The 22,013-nt window shown below is 44.6% G+C and overlaps 1 protein-coding gene across 1 annotated transcript; it reads right to left on the bottom strand.

The window, feature by feature from the left end:
• Positions 1-15,292: 15,292 nt before the first annotated feature.
• LOC146625973 (uncharacterized) lies at positions 15,293-16,962 on the bottom strand. The gene is made up of 2 exons (XM_085363102.1): positions 16,935-16,962; positions 15,293-16,726 (listed from the first exon to the last, which is right to left on the bottom strand). Exons 1-2 carry the CDS (start codon positions 16,950-16,952, stop codon positions 15,293-15,295), a joined length of 1,452 nt encoding a protein of 483 aa, XP_085219228.1. The 5' UTR covers positions 16,953-16,962.
• Between the last annotated feature and the right edge of the window lie 5,051 nt (positions 16,963-22,013).

Here is a 22,013-nt window from a genome sequence, read left to right as displayed (position 1 = left end):
CGAAGGCTCTGAGGCTGCAGCAGACGAAGGCTCTGAGGCTGCAGCAGACGAAGGCTCTGAGGCTGCAGCAGACGAAGGCTCTGAGGCTGCAGCAGACGAAGGCTCTGAGGCTGCAGCAGACGAAGGCTCTGAGGCTGCAGCAGACGAAGCACAGGCTGGAGCTGCAGCAGACGAAGCACAGGCTGGAGCTGCAGCAGACGAAGCACAGGCTGGAGCTGCAGCAGACGAAGCACAGGCTGGAGCTGCAGCAGACGAAGCACAGGCTGGAGCTGCAGCAGACGAAGCACAGGCTGGAGCTGCAGCAGACGAAGCACAGGCTGGAGCTGCAGCAGACGAAGCACAGGCTGGAGCTGCAGCAGACGAAGCACAGGCTGGAGCTGCAGCAGACGAAGCACAGGCTGGAGCTGCAGCAGACGAAGCACAGGCTGGAGCTGCAGCAGACGAAGCACAGGCTGGAGCTGCAGCAGACGAAGCACAGGCTGGAGCTGCAGCAGACGAAGCACAGGCTGGAGCTGCAGCAGACGAAGCACAGGCTGGAGCTGCAGCTGACGAAGCACAGGCTGGAGCTGCAGCTGACGAAGCACAGGCTGGACCAGGCGTAGCAGAAGGTGGCTGGATGGGCTCCTCGGGCCCTCCAGCTGATGTGGCATGGTGCTGGTGCGGTTCTCCTGAACCCCCAGCTGACGAGGAAGGTTGCTGAACGGGCCCCTCGGACCCTCCAGAGGAGACAGGAGGCTGAACGGGCCCCTCGGACCCTCCAGCGGAGACAGGAGGCTGAACGGGCCCCTCGGACCCTCCAGCTGACGAGGTAGATGGCGGCGTGGGAGCCGCGGAGTCCTGGATGAGCTCATCCGAGCTCCCAGCAGGAGCTGATGCAGAGCCAGAGAGATTTGAGACCCCTGGCTGAATGTTAAGCTGACCAGCGGACCGTACTGCTATCGGGGACTGCGCTACAGGCGGCACTGGAGCTACTGGGGCCTGCGCTACAGGCGGCACTGGAGCTACTGGGGCCTGCGCTACAGGCGGCACTGGAGCTACTGGGGCCTGCGCTACAGGCGGCACTGGAGCTACTGGGGCCTGCGCTACAGGCGGCACTGGAGCTACTGGGGCCTGCGCTACAGGCGGCACTGGAGCTACTGGGGCCTGCGCTACAGGCGGCACTGGAGCTACTGGGGCCTGCTCTACAGGCGGCACGGGTGGTACTGGAAACTGAACTGAGGGGGACGCTGGAAACTGAGCTGAGGGGGACGCTGGAAACTGAGCTGAGGGGGACGCTGGAAACTGAGCTGAGGGGGACGCTGGAAACTGAGCTGAGGGGGACGCTGGAAACTGAGCTGAGGGGGACGCTGGAAACTGAGCTGTGAAGGACTGCGGGGGAGCTAACTGAGCTGGGAGTAGCTGCGGGGGAGCTAACTGAGCTGGGAGTAGCTGCGGGGGAGCTAACTGAACTGAGGGTGGCTGCGAGGGAGCTAACTGAACTGAGGGTGGCTGCGAGGGAGCTAACTGAACTGAGGGTGGCTGCGAGGGAGCTAACTGAACTGGGAGTAGCTGCGGGGGAGCTAACCGAGCTGGCTGAGCAGAGTGTGTCTGCGGGGCGGCTAACTGGGCTGCTGGTAGCTGCACAGGCGATAAGCAGCTCGCGTTGACATCCGCCACACAAGACACAGCCCCCGAATGAACAGTCACAACGTCTGGAAAAGACACGGAGTCCTCACTCACCACAGCCAGCGAATTAGAAGTCCGAACGTCCGGCTGTGGGGTGGCGCGCCCGCGGCGCGATCGGCGTTTCTTCCCCACAGATGGCACCGACGGGCCGGGCAAGACCACATCCGGCGAGTCGGGCAGCGAGGCAGGAGTGGCTGAGAGAAGGTGCGGTGTGAGCCGGAAAAAAGTCTGCATGGTCGGAGGAAGTGACTGCAGAAGCCATGGCAGGCCAGAAAAGAGCCGTTGTAGCCGACTTTCCACGGCACGACGAAGCTCCTCTGGAGGGTTCTCTAGCCATAGCCCGAGGAGAATCTCCACATTATACGCGATGTCGTCCTGGAGCTCCTCGGACGGATTTACTGCCGCTGGGTCCATGGTGGCTGGTTCGTACTGTCACGAATTGCCGGGGCAAGCCGTGTGGAATGTAGGAAGGACCCAAAAGGCAGCAGCTCTGGTGCAGATGAGTATTTATTTAACAAAAGAAAATACAAACAGCAATGGCGTGGGTGAAGGTGAAACAGGAAAACCTAAACTGGGTAAAACTAACAAAACAAACTAGAAACGAAGATGCAGGGAGGTCCGGGGAAATACATATGAAAAGACGCAGGGAGACCGAGGGGAAACAACACAGACGAACCAGCAATTACTAAGACAGAAAATACAACTTAAATACACCCAGAGAACACAGGGAGATTACACGCAGGTGGGGAACACAGCTGGGAGTGATTATCGTGACGAGACTAGGGAGGCAAACTGAAAACACTCACATAAGACGCAGACCTTCACAATAAAACAGGAACACACGGGCAGAACAGAGTAAACACTAAACAAAGGAAGAACAGAACCAAAATCGAAGAGAAAACACAAAATGCTGGGTCAAAAGGACCCAGGATCATGACAGAAACAATAAAACATGTCCAACTCTACTGCAAAATCTTTTTGACTGGAGTAACAGCCAGTATTTGGTTGTAGTGGACTATTTCTCAAGATACACAGAAATACCTGAGCTGTCTTCTAACACATCAGCAGCAATGATTGAACACTTAAAGTCCGTATTTGCACGCCACAGCATACCAACATAATTAAAGTCAGATAATGGCCCACAATTCTCCTCAGAACTCTTCCCAACGTTTGCTCTAGAGTGGGGCTTTGCCCACACCGCTTCCAGCCTGAGATTCCCTCAGAGAAACGGTGAGACTGAAAGAGAAATGAGAACAGTAAAAAGCCTTCTACAGAAAGCAGACCCATCTCTCACCATCATGGCATATTGCACCACACCACTTGCCAATGGACATAGCCCTGCAGAGATTCTAATGGGGAGGAAACTTCGTACCACAGCCCCTATACTTCCATCCTGCCTCAAACCAGGCAGGATAAACATCACTATGCTGAGAGACATAAAAAAGAAAAAAAGAGAGAGAGGAGAGATAGAAACAGTGGAAATGGTTCAACAACAGAGAGCACAAGACCTCACTGGACTACAACCAGGAGATCAAGTTTGGATCTGGGACATGAAAGAAAACGGGACAATATAAAGCAGAGCGGAATTCTCCACGATATTATCTCATTGAGACAATCCCCCACCCACCCAAGTCTCATATACCACCAAGTAACCAAACTACGGAAAGAAGATATCCTAGAAGCCAAATCACAACAACAGTCGCCTTGAGGATTTGGTGCTATATAAAAAAAAATATAAATATAACTGAATTGAATACTCAGAGGAGGGGTGTTATGGTAGGGACTAATTAAATGTTCATGCAGCACCGTCTGGTTTTTTGTGTTGTGGTCTGCCAATAAAGGGACTCACTATGTTAAGACAGAGCTGTCCTTGTCTCATTAATACTGCTGCTATTATAAACCCCAGATCTACAAAAACAACGTGTTCATCCACAGCAGCTGGACAATAAAGTTATAGTGACCCTGATACTGCAGCAGATCGCTCTGACTTCCTGTTATCACTTCAAATAGAAATGAGGCTGTAGAGGTTTGGTGCAGGCAGAAAAACAGCTGCAGGGACAATGAAAAGACTTTTCTGCTCCAACTTCTCCCAGCATGCTGAGCTAATGATTAGTTGGTGTTTTTCTCCAAACACTCTCTCACTCTTCTCTCAACGTGTTCACAATAAACTGTGAACAGACACCGAGGAGAGCAGCAGAAGACCTCATTCAGGAGCTAAACTCAACATGAACTGAACTCACAGTAAAGTTAGCTCGGTGCTTACCTTTAGATGAGCCCACAAACCGAGAGAAACTCCGCGATGAAGCTGCAACTCTTTCCAAACACAGGAAACAGATCAGGGAGCAGAGACCCACGTGGTTCACGCTGATCGCAGCTACGATCCAGGAGACAAGGGTGGGCAGATCGATGCAGATATCGATCAGGACGTTGGTAGTGGTTTATGATCGATGCTTTAGTTTGTTTCTCTCCTCTAAGTTCACTACTTTACTCCCGTTTCATGACAAAGGAGCTCTCTCTGCTCGGCTCCTCTCGTGCACACACACTTTGCTCCGCCCTCTTCTCTTCTTCTTCTTCTTTGTGTTTAACGGCGGTTGGCAACCAACGTAAAGGAGCATTACCGCCTCCTACTGTTCCGGAGTATGGGTCAGACAGTGAGTTTACAATTTGTATCCAAAAAACAAAACAAAAAACAAAAATTTCCCAATTCCCCGCTCCTTCAATCTATTCTGCAGAACTGACCTCTCCACATCATAACCCTTACACCGCAGTATTACATGCTCTACTGTCTCCATCTCCTCCTGGCACACTCCACAAAGCCCCGTCTCATGTTCTCCTATCATCTGTAGTGTTTTATTTAATGCACAATGTCCCAGTCTAAGCCTGGTAATGACCACCTCATCTCTCCTATTACCCCTATACAACCTACTCACTGCCACCTCCTTCTTAAGATGATACAATTGCCTGCCCGTACTCCCTGTATCCCACCGCTTCTGCCACTCCTGAACAACCTGCCTCCAAACAATACCTTTCGCTTCAGATCCGCTGCTTGTAATTTCCATCTCAGTCCTATTTTTAGTCAACACTCTTTTTGCCAACCTATCCACCTTTTCATTTCCACTGATCCCTACATGAGCTGGCACCCAAAGAAAGTGAATATTGCCACCACAACACCTTATTCTGCTTATAGTCTCCAGAATACTATACAGCATGCCCTGCCTTGTCTTCGAACAAAATGATTGTAGACTTGAAAGAACAGCTGCCGAGTCAGACCACACAACCACCTGCCTGATTTTTGAACACTCTACCCATTTCAATGCTACCAAAACTGCTACCATTTCAACCGAGTACACTGCCAGTCCATCCGAAGTGCGTCTGTTTATTTCAATATTTTTCGACGGAACTGCTATTCCAAACCCTGTACTTCCAGTATCTGGACTTTTAGCACCATCCGTGAACACATGAATACACTCAGGGTATTCATTCAAGCTTCCGCCTTCTTCTTACTGCTCTGCTGTGACTTATTGTTGTGCAGTCACGTGACTCAGCAGCACATTTTAACCACATGGGGTATGTTCCAAAAGTTCCTCCATTCTCCTTTTTTCCTAACTTCTTTTCATTGGCCTTGATGAAAACGTCATCGTAGGAAGAAGAATTGCTAAGGACTCAGGAAAAGCGAAGAGCGCTGCTGAGAATTGGAACAGCCTTACACCCGTCTCTCTGTAACAATGTTACGCCCGGAAGGACTCTTATGGAGGACTGCAAGAGACACACACATGGAATTAAACAATTCTGTCCTTCAGGTCCTTGAGGTGGTCGAATCGATGTCTATGGTCTTTTGTGTGTATTTTCTGATGTGTAGAACTGAAGAAGCTTCTCGGATGAGAGGTGAAACGTCTTCAAGCAGCTTAAAGAAGTCCAGACGCTTTTCTTTGCAAGCTCCTTTGACTACGATGACCTGGATGACTGAGAACCTTCACAGACATTTTCTGGTCTTCTTAGTATCCATTTTAGTGTGGTTTCAGCTAACCAAGAATAAGAATTACGTTGTCTGGAAAATGCAATATTTAGAATTAATAAGCGGAGCTGGACACACCCACTACTTCACTCCATGCAGCCGGAAGCGGAAGTGAATCATTTGTAGTGATGCCGCCTCTTTTAATGACTTTACTCAGGGTTATCTGCAACCGCTGTAAATAGGCAGAAGGCTTTTCACCTGAGTTCTGGTTTGTGCTCAAGAATTTGGCAAAAAGCTCATCCCCATCATCAACAGTGCCATAGGATATGTCAAGATATGTCAAGTTTGCGGACGACACAACGGTGGTGGGTCTCATTAGCAACAGGGATGAGACCGACTACAGAAGTGAGGTGAGACGCCTGGCCACGTGGTGTGCTGACAACAATCTCTCTCTGAATGTGGAGAAGACGAAGGAGATTGTCGTGGACTTCAGGAGAATGCACACCCAACATGCTCCTCTTACCATTGACGGAGCGTCTGTGGAGAGAGTGAGCAGCACCAAGTTCTTGGGTGTGCACATCACAGAGGATCTCTCCTGGACGTACAACACCACAGCACTGGCCAAGAAATCACAGCAGCGTCTCTTCTTTCTCCGCAAACTAAGAAGAGCAGGAGCACCAGCCCCCATCATGTACACTTTCTACAGAGGCACCATCGAGAGCATCCTGTCGAGCTGCATCACTGTGTGGTTTGGAGCCTGCAATGCGTCCTGTCATAGAACCCTCCAACGCATAGTGAGAGCTGCAGAGAGGATCATTGGTGTCTCTCTCCCCTCCCTCCAGGACATTTACAGCACCCGTCTCACTAAAAAATCCCTTTGCATAGCGGCTGATCCCACGCACCCAATGCAAAGCTTCTTCAAGCTGCTGCCATCGGGGAGGAGACTGCGGAGTCTCCAGGCCAGGACCAGCAGACTGAAGCTTCATCCATCAGGCTGTCAGGAAGCTTAACTCCCTCCCGATTCTGCCCCCTCTCCCCTCTTCTCCACCACGGTCTCACTGAACTCTGTCACACACACACACACACACACACACACACACACACACACACACACACACACACACACACACACACACACTCTCTCTCTGACTCACTCACTGGCCTGCACCAGTTACCAGTCACTTTGTGGAGCATTGGACTGCCATTACCTCATAAGACTTTGTTGTTACACTATCTCTTACCGTACATTACTAAATCTCCATTTGCACTATTTGCTTATTTGCACTACTCTGCCTGGTTTACACTCAATGTCATTTACCCTTACTTGAATATTGTATATTGTATATTGCATAGCTTTCTTGTTATACGTAAAATTGTATTGTATTTATTAAAATTTTTACTCTTTAATTATTTTATTTGCATTTTTTAATCACTCTCTTATATTTAAATGTTCATTTGCTATTTCATCTAGGGTTTGAGAGTAACGAAATTTCTATTCTCTGTATGTCCTGTACATGTGGCAGAATTGACAAATAAAGTTGACTTGACTTGACTTGAAAAAGAAGGCTGATATAATCAAGAAGCGTTAGGACCAAGGTGCTTTGCAATGTCAGCAGTTGGCGGAAGAAGGCTCTCAACTACTTTCGTTACCTTAAGTTTGTCAGATATGGTACGATCTGTGAGGGGGAATTCAACATTGTTGCGCCACGTATCATAATCAGCTTCGAAAGTAGAGCAAGGGGTTTTCTCCGAGAAGGGCCTTTGCGTGACCTTGAGAAGGCATTTCATTGTTCATAATGACATCCTCAACTACTACTCTCTGTACTTCAGGTGGAGTGAGCTGTTCAGGTGGTAAGTAGATAGTGGTTGTTCTGTGCGAGGCAGTCACCTCTACACTTGGAGAGGATGAGTGAGAGCCATGCTCAGGCGAGTGGGTTGAACCACTGCCCAATTTAACAGGACTTTGATCCTCAATGATGGTTGGTTCATCTCAGTCTGTGTCACTAGTGAACTGCGGATTTTGACTAGGCACTGATGCATTTGGTCCAACTGTGGGGTTACTCTCAGTGGACTTCTTCATTTTGGCCAGCTCACCTAACAAAACCTCAAAATCTGCACCACTCAGTTCGGCAAGACCTTTTAGTTCAGTTGGGTAAGAATGGATTAAACACGAACCCCTGTCTGCAGCATACAGCCAGACAGCAGCTGGATATGATGGACAACACTTGGGTTATGGCTTTGTCTTTTGCAAGGTAAGCTATCCTTAAGGAACTGGACTGGTTCACCTGATTGGAACTCCACAATGGCTGTGTTTTTAAAATGTGCCTCTGTGCTAGTTATTTTAATTACTCTTCCAATGGAACCAAACTACCCTAAGTAATCAATAACCTCATTGTCAACCTCATCACCTGTTACCCTCCTACTAGGACAGAGTTAGGTACTTTGACACCTTCAGTTTGGATTACATCCATGTTCTTATTACTCCAACCCAGAATGTCATTGACAAATGTAATGATTTGACCCAAAAGGCATGAAAGCACCAGTTGCTAAACTTCCAAAAATAAAAGGAATTAAACCTCCTGGCTGGTGCGCCACATTTGTGTAGCACCTGTACTCAGGACCAGTACACTTTCACTTCAAATAGAGACCCTAAACATCTTACTAGGTTCAGAAGGAGGTTTTGTTTTGGAGACTCACAAAAGGAATTGGCTTGGAAATGAACAACTGAGACCTTTATTGCCTCAGTACCATTCATAAACATATACAGCACAATAAACCAAACTGCACACTAATAGTGCATTTTAAAGGTGAATAGATATAAAGCAGAACCAAATAAAATAAAGACAGTCGAATGAAAGACTTATACTGAATTGTATCAGAACTCTTTTGAATGAATAAAACGGATGGAAGTGTTCCCGTTGTGAAGTTTGAATTGTCCAGTCTGAATTGTCCTTTAAAGTCGTTGAAACCTGTAGCGGAAGTGTCAGTGTGCAAACCCTATTATCTGGGATAGGGCTTGTCTGAAATACAGGGATGCTTGAATCAGTTTCTCAGGCAAATCCTACAATCCGATCGCATGGCTGGCCACATCATTTCATGATCATTCAGGATCTCATTTGGGCTGTTCTCGCCGTCAGTGGTTCTCCAGAATCCTTTCTAGTAGTTCAAAAAACCAATCTACACAAACAGTGCAGAACAATGAATTTCTTTTCCATCTTGTGTTCTTAACATGAGCTCATGAACTTCTTTTCCAAATGTATTAATAACAAATGGCATTCCATTTAGCTTTACCAAGTTACAAGAGTTACAGTAACTTGTTTGTACCAGTATCAACTATTTTATCACAATTATATCACAATAAAGAACATCAGCAGCTTAAACAGTAATGTAAATAGTCATCGCAATCAAGGTTACATTCATCCATAAGGCTAACAAGCAAAGGTAACTTAATTCACAGTGCAAGTACTAATGAACTTGAAATATGCTCATTTCTATTAAGACTTAACCATTCTAATATAAACAGAGCTAGTGCTTCTATCTGAATACCTCCCCGATCGGAATATGGCTTCGTGGGGGTAGGGTAGCTAACAGCTATTAGCAGCTAGCATCGGCAGTAAAACACCTTTAGCTCAAAGCATTCAACACTTATAACACACTGTAAAGAACAACAAGAAAAGTAAAACAACACACCAAATTTGATGAACAAACGGCATGTCACTCACTGGGATATTCCAACACAAATAACTGGACAGACGTTATTCCCTTTGTGGTCAGAGTTCGGGGCCTAATAAAAGAGTAGCTTATTAGCATTTATACGTAAAACAATCTGGTCTCATTAACCAGGTTACCAAATACTTTTCGGTGAGCTCCGACACACACTTGACTGCCATCAGAGAGGGAAGATCTCATAGGAAGAGACAGGTAATGCTTCCTGCGCACTAGACGCACGGTTGTCAGAACACAAAACTGCATTACAGCACCCCCTTCTGACAATAACAGGCTATAGCCTTAGATTAAAAAAAAAAAAAGGGGGGGGGGGGGGGGGGGGGGTTACGGCCCTGTATTTCACATGGGTTACACTATTATCTAACAATTCTCAGCCTGTAATTTTGTACTTACTATATAAGTCTAGGATATTCTGTTCAGACTAATTTGGCGCAGGAAAATTGCACCCTGACTTAAACTGGCTATGATATCTAAGCATGTTTGGAAATCCCTCTGCAGCTCTACATGTCAGTCTCAACAATTCAGTTCAATCATAGAGCCAAATTCACTCTTTTACCCCATTATTACATGGAGGGCCAACTCTTAATGAGAACCATTGCAATGTGTGTGTGTGTGTGTGTGTGTGTATATATATATATATATATATATATATTAGGGGTGCAACGATATTCGTATCGATATTGAACCGTTCGATACAGTGCTTTCGGTTCGGTACGCGTATGTATCGAACAATACAACATTTGTAATTTATTTTATCAACTTTCCTTCTGACGATGCTGTCTGTGTGGAGCGCTCAGTGAATCTGCGTTCGACTACTCCGCCTAGGCTGCACTGTCGAGCGCAGATCCACTGAGCGCTCCACACAGACAGCATCGTCAGAAGGAAGAGCGCAGGGCAAGCTAGCGAGACAGAAGTGGACCTCCCCCACCCTCATTCAGATGTGGTGTTTGGAATTATTTTGGTTTTCATGTGACGTATGACCCTGAAGGTAAGTGCGTCATGGACTAAAGTAAAACAGTATGTTGGATGTGCCATGCAATGCTCAATAACATGGGTGGGAACTAGTGTGTTAGCGCAGTTAGCTCGTTCACGTGTTGGCCGTCTAGCCCCATGCACGGGGCGATCGGCGGTAGCTCGTTAACGGAGATTTGCCGTGTTGTGGCGTTAAGGTCATTTCAACGAGATTAACCTGAAAGCACTAGTGGGAACACAACGAATATGACTGCACATTTACGCCGACATCATCCTAGTGCAAAGACAAAAACAACAAGCATGCTACTAACTTTAGCCGAGTCATTTAGACAGCTGTTAGCACATGATTCTCCTTATGCTGCTGAGAATATAACCCAGAAGAAGCGGATAGTATAGCTTTTATTTTGGAAAGAGACATTTCTCTGTAATAAACTCTCTTTTCCAAAGATGCATGATTCCTCAATCAGATACAGGGCTCGCAATATCGCTAGCCTGACGTCCTGGGGCTAGCGATTTTTTCAGTCGGGCTACCAAAATCTATCTCTTCCCTGCCCGTCGGGCTATTGTAAGAAGGAAAAATATATGTCAATGCTTTTGCATTCTTTCAGAAATGTAGCTGGGTAATTATGTCATTGGCATCGGTGAGCCACTGTCAATATGTGACATATTGAAATGCGTTTGAATTTGCGCTTGTTTTTTTGCTTTCACTTTGCAATCGTGCGAACTGTGTATAGAGAGCGACAGCACTGATCTGTGAGTGATGATAATTTGTGCACCAATTCCTCTGACATCGTCTTATTAATCGTTAGCTTACTATGCAAACATGACAAGTGAAATCTCCCGCAGCTTAAACATGTGAGAGGTTGATCGCAGAGAATCGCTGAGCTTATGTGAGTGCGTGTGTAAAAGCAGCAGGATATATATTTTAGTTCTGCTGAGCCAAATAAGACAGGTCAGGGTGAAGAAGTGACAGCCAAAGAAAAGCTTACCACAAAACGGAGAAGTTATGACAAATCAGACTATAAGGCAAAAAGAAAGTGCAGCTTTATGGTTTCATGGACAAAATAATTTCTGTGGCTGCAATATGACAAGCTAAATAACCAGGGCTGCACATAAATGGTCCACAGGTGCGCATTCGCTGTCAAAATAAAAAACACGCACAAGGGTTAGGGTTAAATTTAAAAACTGTACTTTTGAGTTAAAATATATATTTATAATTTTAATAAATGACAAATTAAAAAGGCATGAACATTTTTTTTGTATCGAAAAAATATCGAACCGTGACACCAAAGTATCGAACCGAACCGAACCGTGAATTTTGTGTATCGTTGCACCCCTAATATATATATATAAATCACTAAATGAACTTTATTTAATCACTATATTCCTAACATGCACAGACAGTGAGTGACTTCTCTCTGCATGTCTTATTTTCACCTTTGACCTTCACTGCGATGTCTGGGAGCCCGTCCCCTTCTCTCTGCCTCTCACACATCCAGTAGCAGGCCATGTTTGTGCCTTCATGAGCTGTACCATCCAGTGTTTTGCTTTATTAAGTCTTTAATATCAATTTTTTTGTCAGTCTCGTATTTACATTTTTCTTTATATCCGGGAGATCTCTCAACCTTGCCAAATCCCATTACACACAATGTACATATGTTTGCACTTCACATCTCCTTTAGCCCATTTTTAGAGACTCAAGTTCATTTATCAACACTTAACTGTTGGAATATTTCCTAAAAATAAACTGAACGTTGAAACCAAATATTTCCTTGGATTTATTGAAATGAATATTTGCAAAGCAATCAAAACAGCACAATCTTCACACCAGCATTGACAAAAATATCACCTCTTTTATACTCCTTGTATAAATTGTATCCTACCTACACCCGTTTTCACACCTTCTCTTGTGTGATTAGGTAGAGGATCATTAGGAGGTCCCTCTAAGGGGGACGCTCCCACAGAGCTTAAATCTGGAACTCTCCACCATTTGACCTTAGACCTGAAGAAGATTCTCGGTTGAGAGGTGAAATAATCTTCAAGCAATTTAAAGAAGTCCAGATTTTTAGGGTCTGTTGCAGAGTGAAAGTTTTTCCACAAAAGGTCACAGTGAAACTCTTTCCCACCACCACAGTGATGACAGGGTTGAGAACTGGATCCTTCTGTGTTGCTCTGCTTCTAAACAAAGACACAAAGACAGTGTAAGTCAGGTGTAACCCAGAGTAATTTCCTGCACTTATTTCCTGCCATTGAACGCATCACAAATGCATGACTCCAACCACATGACTTTGCTCAGCCAATCGGATGGCATGTAGGTCATAGTAAGCCTGTCCCGGCTTCCTTCCGTCAGATGCGTGGAGGCAAGCCAGGTGACAGAGCTGTTGCAGGTGTGTATTGGCAAACATTTGCTTTTCCCGTTTTAATGCATTTTTTTAATACCAACTAACTTATGCAACTTAGATGCTGATTACTGTGAGCCAGAGCCATAATGTTGTTGTGCACTGAACAGAACGGAATTGGTGAGTTTGAACTTTTAATTGACTGTTTGTATTGCTACCAGCTGACGCTAATCGGCTGCTGCCGGTCCAAACAATTTGATTTTGATTTGACTGATAGTTGTTGAATAACAAATGTTGTGGAGCTACATAGTATGTATGTATGTATGTAGCAGTTGAAATGTTTTCAGTTAAATCCTTAATGGTTAGGAATATTATATTTAACCAATATATTGTTTGTTTATTTATTTATAAATTGTGTACACAGGAACAAGAATAACGTAATGTATTTAGCTTAATTGGCTGACATTTTTGTATTATTCTTGTGATTTCTTATTGGCCTTGTTTATTTAATGCAGGCCAGGTGAACCTTTTTGGGGTATGAAAAAGGATGGCGAGCCAATGAACGGCTAGAAGCAGGACACATTCTGCAAATGACGCTTCCACCGGTTGGGTAGGAAGCTATCAAAGACAACGCTCTGTCCCCATTTTCCAAATACACTGATTTCCGCAATCATACACACCATTCCCTTCATTTATGGACAATAGCGCTTGGACATCTCTCAGGGACATTCAGATTAAACTCATGGACTTCAATGTGGATCAGTGGATTTGATATTAACATGTGGTATTTATGGGGGAACTGTTTTTTGAGAACCTGTGTTGCTTGGTATAAGCCAGACAAATCTGTTTAGTTGTCTTTGTGCACCCTCACTGGGTTTTTGATTAATTGGATAGCTGCAGCAGGAGTGATTATTTAAGTTTTTCTTTTCTTGTTATTCTTTTTTTTGGGGTTTGGTTAAATACATGGTACCTGCAAAACCATTTTTTGTGTTGTGTGTATTTATTAATCACTGCCCATCAGCTCCAGTGGCGTCCCTAAATCTTCTGATTAATAATAACCATAAAATCACACTCAATCCCTAGCCTGTATTACTTCATTAGCGCTACATCAGTGTTACACAGGGAATTCCTTCAACATTTTAATTCTGAAAGTGGCCTGAAATAAAAAGTAAGCTGATTCTGAGGGGGTCAGGTGGGATACACTGATTTTAGTTAGATGACCCTCCTGTTGTTCATTTAGTAAATACAAGTAAAATGGATTGATTCTTATAAAGCACTTTTTTACTCTGCCTGAGCACTCAAAGTGCTTTATACAACACGGTAAAGCACTTTGCATGCTAGAGTAAAGTGACCTGGTACTGAGACTCAATAAATGTCTTTGTTGTAGAGCAACCTTTCTACCAGTGGTAGGCAACCTTTCTGATGATGAGTGCCATCTAAAATTTCCTCAAAAGTCAATTTACCATATCAACAATTGCATTAACAATAAATTTAATAATGCTGCATATCAACAGTTACATAACTGCTAAGTGCTACATAACTTTGCACTTTTGCTGTAACGAGACAAATTTCCCACCTGTGGGACTAATAAAGGTCATCTTATCTTACACACTATATAGAACAACTTCATAGAAATAGATTTGCTATATTTCAAAAAAAAAATTTTTTTTATCCATAACAAGAACACCATAACAGCAAAGGAACTATACAAACAGAAAATGCAGATGCTATTAATGGTCGCCTCACAACAATGGTAAATGGCCTGTATAGCGCTTTACTTAATCCCTATGGACCTTGACACTGCATTCAGTCATCCACCCATTCACACACTGGTGATGGCAAGCTACATTGTAGCCACAGCTGCCTTGGGCGCACTGACAGAGGCGAGGCTGCCGGACACTAGCGCCACCGGGCCCTCTGGCCAACACCAGTAGGCAACGGGTGAAGTGTTTTGCCCAAGGACACAATGACCGAGACTGTCGGAGCCGGGGCTCGAACCGGCAACCTTCCGATTACAAGAAGAACTGCCAACTCTTGAGCCACATTCGCCCCAAAAACAATGATAAGAAAAAATAAACTGGGCTAATATGACTTATCTTTATACAAGGATTTGCAGATTAATGTGATCCCTGCCGCTGCTTTGTATTTGAAAGTTGTGTTATCTGGGGATCATATTTTGTAACTCGTTGAGGTGTCCCGTTATATCAGCGAGAAAGAAACATTGTCAACCCATCTTGATGCATGCTCAATCATCCAGGTAAGTAAACCTCCAAAAATTGATTCTGTTCATCTGGACATATAATTTTGTGGGAGAAACGTTTCGTCACTCATCCAAGTGACTCCTTCAGTCTCAGCTGACTGCAAGTTTCCCCCAATCTTATAAACAGTACATTTGCATAATGGTCAGTGGTTGTTGATCAATGGTCATGAGAATCTGCATAATTAAGCTTAAGGAACTGAACTCCCAGCACATTGTTCCTTCAGTGGGCTGGTTTCAGTCATTATCTAAATGCACTGTTTCCAAAATTCCAAAATTGAGTCCAGTAGAATTACTAACATGCGAACACAATTTAATGAGCACAGTTGAACGAAACAGTCAGTCTTAAACAAGAAGATAATAATATACATACATACCTCACAGTAACTGCACTTGCAGTTTCTTTCTGGTGTGGCTCTGTTGGTGGATTTTAAGGTAACGTGGCGCTTTAAAAGTCTTCTCACACAGGTCACATTTATAAGGTCTCCCCACAGTGTGGGTAAACATGTGGCGTTCTAAGTCTTTATATCTCACAAACAGTTTCCCACACTGATCACAGCAGTAAACGTCATTTCCAGTATGAATGCGGAGGTGAATATTTAGGCTGCCTAGCAAGTGGAAGGTTTTTCCACATATGTGGCAGCTGTACGCCTTAAATCCAGAGTGGATAACTTGATGACGCTGTAAGAGGCCACTGTGAGTAAAAGCTTTACCACACTGACCACAGCTGTATGCTTTAACTCCACTGTGGCTGAGTTGGTGTCTTTTTAAGCTTCCAGCCTGGGTAAAAGATTTTCCACACAAGTCACAGGTGTAAGGTTTAATTCCACTGTGGATGAGTTGGTGTGTTTGTAAGTTTCCAGGCTGGGTAAAAGATTTTCCACATAAGTCACAGGTGTATGCTTTAACTCCACTGTGGATGAGTTGGTGTCTTTTTAAGCTTTCAGCGTGGGCAAAAGATTTTCCACACAAGTCACAGGTGTATGCTTTAACTCCACTGTGGACGAGCTGGTGTGTTTTTAAGCTTCCAGCGTGGGCAAAAGACTTTCCACACAAGTCACAGCTGTATGCTTTAAATCTACTGTGGATAAGTTGGTGTGTTTGTAAGTTTCCAGGCTGGGTAAAAGATTTTCCACATAAGTCACAGGTGTATGCTTTAACTCCACTGTGGATGAGTTGGTGTCTTTTTAAGCTTTCAGCGTGGGTATAAGATTTTCCACAAAAGTCACAGGTGTACGCTTTAACTCCACTGTGGATGAGTTGGTGTCTTTTTAAGCTTCCAGCGTGGGCAAAAGATTTTCCACACAAGTCACAGGTGTACGGTTTAATTCCACTGTGGATGAGATGGTGTCTTTTTAAGTTAGCAGCAAAAGTAAAACTTTTTCCACACAAGTCACAGGTGTATGCTTTAACTCCATTGTGGATGAGTCGGTGTGTTTTTAAGCTTTCAGCGTGAGTAAACGATTTTCCACACAAGTCACAGGTGTACGGTTTAATTCCACTGTGGATGAGATGGTGTCTTTTTAAGTTAGCAGCAAAAGTAAAAGATTTTCCACACAAGTCACAGGTGTACGCTTTAACTCCACTGTGGATGAGTTGGTGTGTTTTTAAGCTTCCAGCCCGGTTGAAAGATTTTCCACACAACTTACAGATGTAAGCTTTAACTCCACTGTGGATGACTTTGTGTTTTTTTAAGTTTCCAGCCAGGGTAAAATTCTTCCCACACTCGTCACAGCTGTATTTTTTCTGCCCCTTTCTTCGGTGAGGTTTGTCGGCCTCCTGAGAGCGCTGACTTCTCGCTCCATGTTGGTCCTGCAGTGACAGAGATACAAACAGAGGCAGTGAGTGAAATGCAGTCGTGGAACAAACTGAAACTCCATTAGTGGAATCAAAGATGTCAACAAACACGTCGTAGGTGTGTTACCACCACCTTCTAGTGATAGTATGACATTACAATTATGAGCTACAATGAGAGTTGTAACTTGCACACAGGTTCAATAACAGAGATATTCTTGCTCACCTTTTGGGTTGAAGTCATTGTTTCCTCTGTAGTGGCTGAGCTGAGTCTAAATGGCTCGTCTCCTCCTGATGATCAGCTGGAACAGTTAACAACAGTGGTGAGAAACTGCAGTAATGAACCTCCACTGAGTAACTGCAGTTTGGTGCTTCATTTGAACCTCATAGATTTTATTAAACAAAATGGATAAAAAATACTCTACAAAACAGAAGGTGAGCTGATGGTAAGAGTATCATCATCTCAAACTACATCAAGATTCTCAGACCATGTCACGGTTCACTTGATCCCTGCAAACAGGCACAAACTGAAACTGTCTAAAGCTTTTGTGAAGACACTGAAGCAGTGGACTGATGAGGCTGTGGAGAATCTGCAGGTGTGTCTGGACTGCACCGACTGGCAGGTTTTCAGGATTGTTACCAACAGTTTGGATTATTATAGAGATGCTGTGACGTCCTGTAACATCAGCATCTGTGAGGAAGCTGCACAGCATCACACACCAGGGTGAGTTAGAATACTGACCAGCTCTGGTTCACAGCTAAGCTAAAGGAGCCTGAGGCTGGAAAAGCAGGAAGTGTTTCAGGCAGAGGCGGAGGCAGACATTTGATACACCCAGGGCTTAGCCCTAAAGGGTGGGGGGGGGGGGGGGGGTTTAGAAATGACTGAAAGATTAATAGGCTCCGTTTTGGCAGGCAAGGCAGAACAAAACCAGGGCTGTATCATGACACGCGGACTAAACCCCAATTCAACCAGACCCAGAACTGATCCGGAATTAAAACAGGACTAATGAGGATTTAACCAAGACAGAACCAGAATCAGAACTAGATGATAGTAGAACTAAAAATCATCATAGACCTGCACTACACTTATTTTTTAATTCTACCAAAGTCCACTATTTAGATTGAGAAAAGTTTATATAATTATTTAGCCTTGTTGTGCAAACAAGCTGCATAACTTAATAAATATAGAATTTGAAAAATAACAAACCTAAAAAGAAACACTAGGTACGAGATACATGAGGACCTATGATACAGTGATACTTTTGGTAAACAACCATTTGACTAACACAGGGGTGGGCAATCTCAGTCCACGAGAGCCGGTGTCCCTGCAGGTTTTAGATGTGTCCTCGAACCAACACAGCTGATTTAAATGGCTAAATTAGCCCCTCAACATGTCCGGAAGTTCTCCAGAGGCTGGTAACGAACTAATCATGTGATTCAGGTGTGTTGACCCAAGGTGAGATCTAAAACCTGCAGGGACACCGGCCCTCGTGGACTGAGATTGCCCACTCCTGGACTAACATGTGTGTCTCACCTGCTCTTGTTCCATCTCTGTTCTGTCCTCATTCTCCTCTCTCTCCCTCTCTGTGCTGACAATCAAGCCAAACACCAACATCATCAAATATACAGTGGAAACCAGATATTTACACACTCTTCGGATAAAAACACTTTCTTAATTGTAACATCAAATCAGACTAAATGTTTATTTTTTTAGATTGATAAATATAAAAAACATATTTGTTAACTTTAAGAGTAAAGAGAGAAACTATCTGTATTAATTGTAAATGGCACCAAATTGTATTCAAACTTGAGCCACACTTATGGAGCTCCACAGTTGTCTTCCTGGGCCCTGTTTCAGGAAGCCGGTTTAGTGGAAAATCTGAGTAAGTATACCCTGAGATAACGAAAACTCTGGGTTTTCGGTTTCACAAAGCGAGTTTAGATTAATTCTGAGTGAGTCACTATGACGACACACTCCGTGAAGCTAACCTGCCCCCTAGCAGGTTTACTACAACTAACCCTGACTGTCTCCGCCCCTTTGTCGGAAACCTGACAGTAGGAAGTGTCGGACATGGCGTGCCCCGTCCTTGAAGAGCCAGTAGATCGTGAAGCCCAAATTCTCCGCAGAGCTCTCCGCCGGGAGAGAGTGATCAGAGCGCGTTTGGACATTTTATCATTTCCTGATGATTTCCTGTGTGAACGTTACCGTTTCTCAGCACAATCTATAATTTATTTGAATAACATCCTCAGGCCATATATTACGCATGTGACATCGCAGACATGCTCTCAGTTCATTACATATTATTTGTATTGCACTTCGGTTTTTTGCAAACGGGAGCTTTCTGTATAATATTGGTGACGCTGAGCACGTTTCCAAGGCTACCGTCTGTCGGGCAGTCAGGAATGTTACAGTTGCACTGAAACGTCTCCTGTACTCGTTTGTGGTGTTCCCCGGTCATAGACCCACAAGATTCATCAAAGAGGGATGCCACAAAGTTGCAGGTATCAGGATGACCAAAACTTAATTTATGATGTGGTGATACTTGAACTACTACTTAAATTTTACATTTATTTTCAGGGTTCCCAGGCGTGATTGGCTGTATAGATGGCACTCACATTCCAATCATTGCTCCTTCAGTAAATGAAGGAGACTATGTGAACAGGAAGTCTTTCCACAGCATTAATGTACAGGTACATAGTTCCCTGTAGCATTTCAAACTAACAAATTATTTCATTATAGTAATGGATGCTAATTTGTGTTCTCTGCACTGTGAAGATCATATGTGATGCTGCCAACATTATCACAAATGTGGAAGCCAAGTGGCCAGGCTCTGTCCATGACTCACAAATATTCCGTGAATGTACACTGAGCACAAAATGTGGACATGGTGAGTTGAGAATACTTTAAAATATATAAAGACCAATTGCTTCAGGGACATTTGAACTGAAGTGTATCCTTCTGTCTTAGGAGAGTTCACTGGCTACTTGCTTGGTGATAGGGGGTATCCATGTTTACCCTATTTGCTTACCCCTTACCCTGACCCGGGCCCACAGCAGCGATATAATCTGGCTACCGTATTTTCACGACTATAAGGCGCACTTAAAAGTCTTAGATTTTCTTCAAAAAGTGCGGCGCGCCCTATGTGTTGTAAGGAGGACGTAGTAGAGAACACCATGAGAACGTTAAAGGCTGAAGTGTGGGCGTTGATCGTATATACCGGGACAATCGCACATACCTGTATAAAAGGACAGGTATGTGCATTATGCAGGACATCGTTGTTTTAACAACCCTGAAAATGGCAAAGAGACACGCTTACGAAGCACAGTTTAAACTGAAGGCCATCAGCTACGCGGAGGAACATGGAAATCGAGCAGCGGCGAGAGAATTTAAGATTAACGAATCGATGGTTCGCAAATGGAGGAAGCTAGAAAACGAGCTCCGGCAGGTCAAGAAAACGCAGCTGAGTTTCCGTGGACATAAGGCGAGGTGGCCCGAGTTGGAGGAAAGACTCGAGCGGTGGATCATCGAGCAAAGAGCGAGCGGGAGAAGCGTTTCGACGGTCACCATTCGGCTAAAAGCAGTTTCACTAGCTGAAGAGATGAACATTGAACATTTCCAAGGAGGTCCGTCTTGGTGCTTTCGTTTTATGAAACGGTGCCATTTTTCCATCCGGACCAGGACTATGGTAGCGCAGCAACTTCCAGCGGATTATAAGGAAAAGCTGGCCATCTTCCGCTCCTACTGCAGCAAACACATCGGCGACAAAAACATCCAGCCCAGCCACATCACAAACATGGACGAGGTCCCGCTCACTTTTGACATCCCGGTGAGTCACACTGTGGAGAAGAAGGGGACCAGCACGGTAGCGATACGCACAACGGGGCACGAAAAGTCTTCTTTTACTGTTGTGCTTGGCTGCCATGCTAATGGACAGAAACTGCCGCCTATGTTGATTTTTAAGCGAAAGACTTTGCCTAAAGAGAAGTTTCCAGCAGGAATCATCATTAAGGCAAATGAAAAGGGCTGGATGGATGAGGAAATGATGAAAGACTGGCTGAGGGAGGTGTATGTAAGGAGACCAGGTGGTTTTTTCCACGCATCACCATCGCTGTTGATCTGTGACTATGCGTGCCCATCTCACAGCCGATGTGAAAAAACTTGTGAAGCAAAGGAACTGTGAGCTTGCTGTCATTCCGGGAGGCCTGACAAAGGAACTCCAACCGCTGGACATCGGTGTGAACCGCCCGTTCAAAGTAAGGCTGCGAGTGGCCTGGGAGCGATGGATGACCGGTGGAGACCACAGTTTCACTAAGAGTGGAAGGCAGCGCCGGGCGAGTTACGCCACAATTTGCCAATGGATTGTAGATGCTTGGGCTAACATGTCTGCTGGCACTGTTGTTCGAGCTTTCGCAAAAGCCGGCATCGTTTCCGAGGAGCCGCACGGCACGGAAAGTGACTCTGACGGTGAAGACAGTGAACCTGGCATGTTTGATGGAGATTTAGCGCAGCTGTTCAATTCAGACACAGAGGATGAGGACTTCGATGGGTTTGATTGATGATAAAAATGTGAGTACCAAACTTTGTTTTGCTCCTGCTTTATTTTTAAATATGCACACTTGTATGCTTGTGTGTTGTTGATGATGACGATTATTGGTAATAAAAATGTGAGTAAGGTACCGAATTCAGGTTTGCTCCCGCTTTATTTTTAAATACGCATACGGTACTTGTATGCGCCCTATGTGTGTGTTAAATACAGTAATGGCACACATAACTGAGACTGCACCTTTTAGCACAGTGCGCCTTATGGTCGTGAAAATACGGTAATTGCAGGACAAGAGCCAGAATTGAAATGACTATCGGAATGCTTAAGGCCCGGTTCCAGTGCCTGCAAAGACTCAGGGTCACCCCAGAAAGGGGATGTGACATTATTGTGGCATGTGTGATTCTTCACAACATTGCCACAATTAGAGGAGAACACTGTCCTTCTGAACCAAACATCAGCAGTGATCCAAACCATGAACATCCTGACCCTCCCACGGACATACAAGATGGAAGCGCAGTCAGAGACACCATATGTCACAATCATTTCTTTTGACCCATCACCTCAACATGTTGAAAGACGAATAAACAGATTTTCTGTTCAACTGGCTTTATTGGTCGCCTGTGTTTCCTGTACACAAAGTATTAAAAGATGTAAACCTCATAAAGTGTCTCTGTTGCTTCCTCCTCTGTAACAGCTGTCAATGTTTCTTCATTATTTTCCTGTAGTAAAGAAATAAACAACATTGCTGTTCTACTGTAAAC

The sequence above is a fragment of the Diplotaxodon limnothrissa genome, linkage group LG9 (genome assembly GCF_057381915.1).
Source record: "Diplotaxodon limnothrissa isolate DT_005_m linkage group LG9, D_limnothrissa_male_GT1.1, whole genome shotgun sequence".
Lineage (NCBI taxonomy): Eukaryota > Metazoa > Chordata > Actinopteri > Cichliformes > Cichlidae > Diplotaxodon > Diplotaxodon limnothrissa.
Note: the sequence above shows the minus strand (reverse complement) of the source record. Positions and strands in the feature narration are given on the sequence as shown.